Source organism: Arachis hypogaea, chromosome 16, assembly GCF_003086295.3.
Source record: "Arachis hypogaea cultivar Tifrunner chromosome 16, arahy.Tifrunner.gnm2.J5K5, whole genome shotgun sequence".
Classification (NCBI taxonomy): Eukaryota; Viridiplantae; Streptophyta; class Magnoliopsida; order Fabales; family Fabaceae; genus Arachis; species Arachis hypogaea.
This window is the reverse complement of record NC_092051.1, coordinates 66649767-66654005: the sequence shown is the minus strand read 5'-3', so window position 1 is coordinate 66654005 and position 4239 is coordinate 66649767. Positions and strand designations below refer to the sequence as shown.

Below are 4239 nucleotides of genomic sequence, written 5' to 3'. Positions count from 1 at the left end.
TTAAAATAATCGAGATTTAATAATAATAGAAGAGTCTTACATTAACATAGTTCCACATGAATTTCTTAGCTTTAGGAGTTACAGCATGCCAGCTAGTGTATAAAAGACTCACAAATCTTTTATTTCTACCAATTATGCCTACGAAACTAGTTAAATTAGACACACTTTGATCGGTTGGTCCTACTGGCTGTCCAATATCAAAAATAACTTCTTCCCGCTGATCCATAGTTCTTGCATAAATCTCTTTGCAAGTTGTTTTTCCCCGGGTTTTCTTCTTCTTTGGCTCTCCTAGTTTCATGCATTAGGGGAAAATCAAGGAGTAATTAGTGATGCCAATTAAAAAATTAAGCATTATAATTTACAAAAAAATATAAAAAATAATAGAAATATATTACCTTCGTCATCATCAATGTCTTCCATCACATGTGAATAATAATTTTCATTAAGTGGAAAGCTATCTCCCACACCATCACTTAGTTCAGAGCTTAGTCCGTCAATTTCTACATCTATCCCATTTTCTTTTAAAAATTCATCAATAGTTGTAGCCCTTACCCTTGGCTTTCTCTTTTCCTTTCTTGATCCATCTTGCTCCAACATTAAATCTTCGGCTTGTGGGGTAGTGTTTGAACTCGTATGGATCTTGCACATAAAAACACTGATGTGCTTGAGATGCTAGTATGAAAGGTTCATTCTGGTAGCATTTCTTATTGAAGTGAACAAATGTAAGACCATACTTGTCTCTCCCAGCATCATACCACTCACACCAAAACAATACAACCTTAAAACGCCCAAAATAATCTAACTCTACTATCTCAAATAACCTGCCATAATAAGCTACAGTGTCTTGAATTGGACTTTTATCTTTAGCACTTGCAAAGCTTGAAGTTAAAGCAGTTAATGTGACACCACTATTTTGTGTTTTTCTCCTTGCCTCATGCTCCATAGTGTGAAACCTATATCCATTAATTATATATCCATAAAATCTTCTTGCAACAGAGCTTGGACCTCGAGATAATTCTTTTAGCCAAATAGGCACATCTGGATCCCTCGCCCGAGTTTCAAACCACTGCGAGTATGTTTTACTGTGAACTTTTGCTTTTCTCCATTTTGTTCCTCGCTGATTATTAACCTCATCCTCATGCTCTCTGTAGTTAATAATAGTTATGTTTGATCGGAAAAAATCTAAATGCACTTGATTTAGTGAATAAACATAAGTTATATTAAGTTACCTAACATAATCTGCGACTTCTTCACAATTGTATAATACATACACATGGGCTTGAGCACTTGATATGTCATCGAGATTAATTGGTTCTCCATTTCCCACGCCTAACGAACAACCTTTGTTAGAAAACAACTTTGAAGGCAAAATTTCGTCGTCATTAGGATCATCATCATTCCGAGGTCGCTTATTAAGTCTTGTTCGCACACCTCCATGCAAGTATCTTGAGCAGAAAGTTAAGCACTCTTCAGCCAGATATGCCTCTGCAATAGAACCTTCGGGGCGACTTTTGTTGCGTACATACGACTTTAATGTACACATGTACCTTTCTAGAGGATACATCCAACGAAACTGTACCAGACCACCCAATCTCACCTCATTTGCTAAATGAATGGGAAGATGAACCATTATGTCAAAAAAACTAGGGGGAAAGATCCTCTCAAGGTGGCATAATGTTTCCACAATCTCTAACTCCAGTTGATCTATCTCTTCCAGTGTGATTAACTTTTTACATAAGCGATGAAAAAAGGAACTTAGTCGAATCAACGGAATGGCCACGTGATCAGGAAGGATGCTTTTAATCGGTATTGGTAGTAAGTAGTGTAGCAAAAAATGAGCATCGTGGGTCTTATACCCAGAAATTTTTCTTTCTCCTAGATGTATACACCGTGATATATTCGCAGCACTACCATCAGGTAGCTTTGTTGTCTTCAAAACACCACAAAAAATTGACTTCTCTGTAGCAGTCATAGAAAAGCATGCCTTTGCTAACTTTGTTCTCTTGCCATTATTCACCTCCTTTGGTTGAATATTTTTCCAGATCCCCAAATCTTTTAAGTCATATCGAGCATTCAGATGATCCTTTGTCTTGCCTGGGATATCCAAAAGAGTTCCAATTATACTGTCAAGTATGTTCTTCTCTATGTGCATGACATCTAAGTTGTGACGCAGTGGGTTCTTGTGCCAGTAAGGCAATTCAAAGAAAATTGATCTTTTTTTCCAATTCCATGGGAAACTATTTGATATACTTTGCTTCTTCCCGAAAACATTCTCAACATTTTGTAGCATCTCAAAAATTTCCGTTCCTTCTATAACAGGTGGAGGGGGTCTTAATTCTTGCTTCCCATTAAAAGACCTTGTACTGGTTCTCCATGGATGATCCATGGGTAAAAACACACGATGGTCCATATAAGCTGTCTTCCGACTATGTTTTAGTTGTAGAGAAGAGGTATTTTTGTTGCAACAAGGGCAAGCCAATTTTCCCTTTGTACTCCACCCAGACAATATAGCATACGCAGGAAAATCATTGATTGTCCACAAAAGAGCTGCCCGCATTTGAAAGGTCTCTTTCTTTGATGCATCATAAGTTTCCACCCCTATTTCCCACAACAACTTCAAGTCTTCTATCAATGGTTGTAGATACATGTCAATATCTTTTCCATGTGATTGTGGCCCAGGAATAAGCAAAGAAAGCATACAATATTCAGGTTTCATGCACATCCACGGGGGCAAGTTGTATACCATCAACATTACGGGCCACGTGCTCCATGAAATATTCATGCTACGAAATGGGTTGAACCCATCACTTGACAAGCCTAGTCTAATATTGCGTGATTCTTTTGCAAAATCTTCATTCATTTCATCAAAGTTCTTCCATGGCAGGCCATCAGCAGGATGCTTTAACGTCCCATCTTTAACGCACTCCTCATCATGCCACCTCAGACTAGCTGCCGTTTTTGAGCACATAAATAATCTCTGAAGTCTTGGAATTTTAGGAAAGTATCTCAGAGTCTTTGCAGGAATAGGACAACCTTTCTTGTGAGGTTGGTTCTCGCTATTATCACTAGAATTTTTAGTATATCGAGATGTTCCACACACACGACATTGTGTTTCATCCTTTAGTTCTTTCCTATACAGGAGGCAATCATTAGGACAAGCATCGATTTTTTTTATAATCCAGACCTAAATCTCTTATCATAGCCTTCGTCTTATTGAAAGATGGAGGTATGTTAATTTCAGGTATTGCCTCTTTCAATAGCTCAAGAAGGGAAGTAAAGGAGGCATTGCTCCAACCGTGCAAACACTTTAACAAGTACAGGCGGATGGTAAAAGATAATGTAGAAAATTTCTTTCAGCCCGGGTATAACTCTTGACTTGCCCCATCTATTAAATAATAAAACTTTTTAGCCTCTTCATTTGGACCTACAGTAACACCCTCAGCATGATCTCCAAATGCATTATTAAGCAGTCTTTCGATGTCATCGCGTGCACTTTCATCATCCGTGTCATCATCAACCACCATCGGGATTGTCCATTCCCCGTGATTAATCCATGTTCTATATCCCTTAACAAATCCGTCGGCTACTAAATGGTCAAATACCACATCTCTTCTATACCACTCAATGTTACAACACCTCTTACAAGGACATTGAATTTGTTGTCCGTCCGGTTCTCCCTCAGAGTATGCAAACTCTAAGAAACTAATAACACCATTGATATACTCTTCGCTATACCTCGGTAGATCCATCCAATCCTTCGGCATATCACAAAACCTAATCGATAATTATTAATTTTTTTTGGAGGAAAATTTATAAGGGGTCGCAAAGTGAAGATAACAAGAGTAGAGGAGGAAGGGTGTTATGAAATATATGGGGCATGGGCTATGAAATGGACTTTCATAGCCTTGTAGTTAGGTTAGGAAATAGTTCCTAGTCTTAGAAGTAATTCTCTAAACATTTTACTAGAAACTCGCTGAAGTAAAACAAATTAAGGAAAACAAAGAATTTATAGTACATAAATAATAAGTTAAATTGCAACTTCATAACTAATAAAGCAATCAAAGTGGAGCTACACATGAATTTATAGCATAATAATAAAGAGAAAATAAAAAGTATACATTGTACCTTGCCATGACACGATCAATATTTTGACAAAATCCACTTGGGAGCTTTAACCAAAAACTTCAATCTGTTTGTTACCAAGTAAAATTCTAAGAGATTAGACTATAATCATATTTA

General features: G+C 37.2%; 1 protein-coding gene across 1 annotated transcript; it reads right to left on the bottom strand.

The window, feature by feature from the left end:
• Positions 1-532: 532 nt before the first annotated feature.
• On the bottom strand, positions 533-3764 carry LOC140180130 (uncharacterized). The gene is made up of 3 exons (XM_072220527.1): positions 3403-3764; positions 1230-3131; positions 533-1145 (listed from the first exon to the last, which is right to left on the bottom strand). Exons 1-3 carry the CDS (start codon positions 3762-3764, stop codon positions 533-535), a joined length of 2877 nt encoding a protein of 958 aa, XP_072076628.1.
• Between the last annotated feature and the right edge of the window lie 475 nt (positions 3765-4239).

What these genes read in the sequence shown, in the direction of transcription:
- LOC140180130 (XM_072220527.1), bottom strand. Translation starts at nt 3,764, where the DNA reads ATGCCGAAGGATTGGATGGATCTACCGAGGTATAGCGAAGAGTATATC. An exon ending in CCAAATGAAGAGGCTAAAAA is followed by an intron (nt 3,132 to 3,402) that starts GTTTTATTATTT and finishes CCTCCTGTATAG; the next exon opens with GAAAGAACTAAAGGATGAAA. An exon ending in GAAGTCGCAGATTATGTTAG is followed by an intron (nt 1,146 to 1,229) that starts GTAACTTAATAT and finishes TATTAACTACAG; the next exon opens with AGAGCATGAGGATGAGGTTA.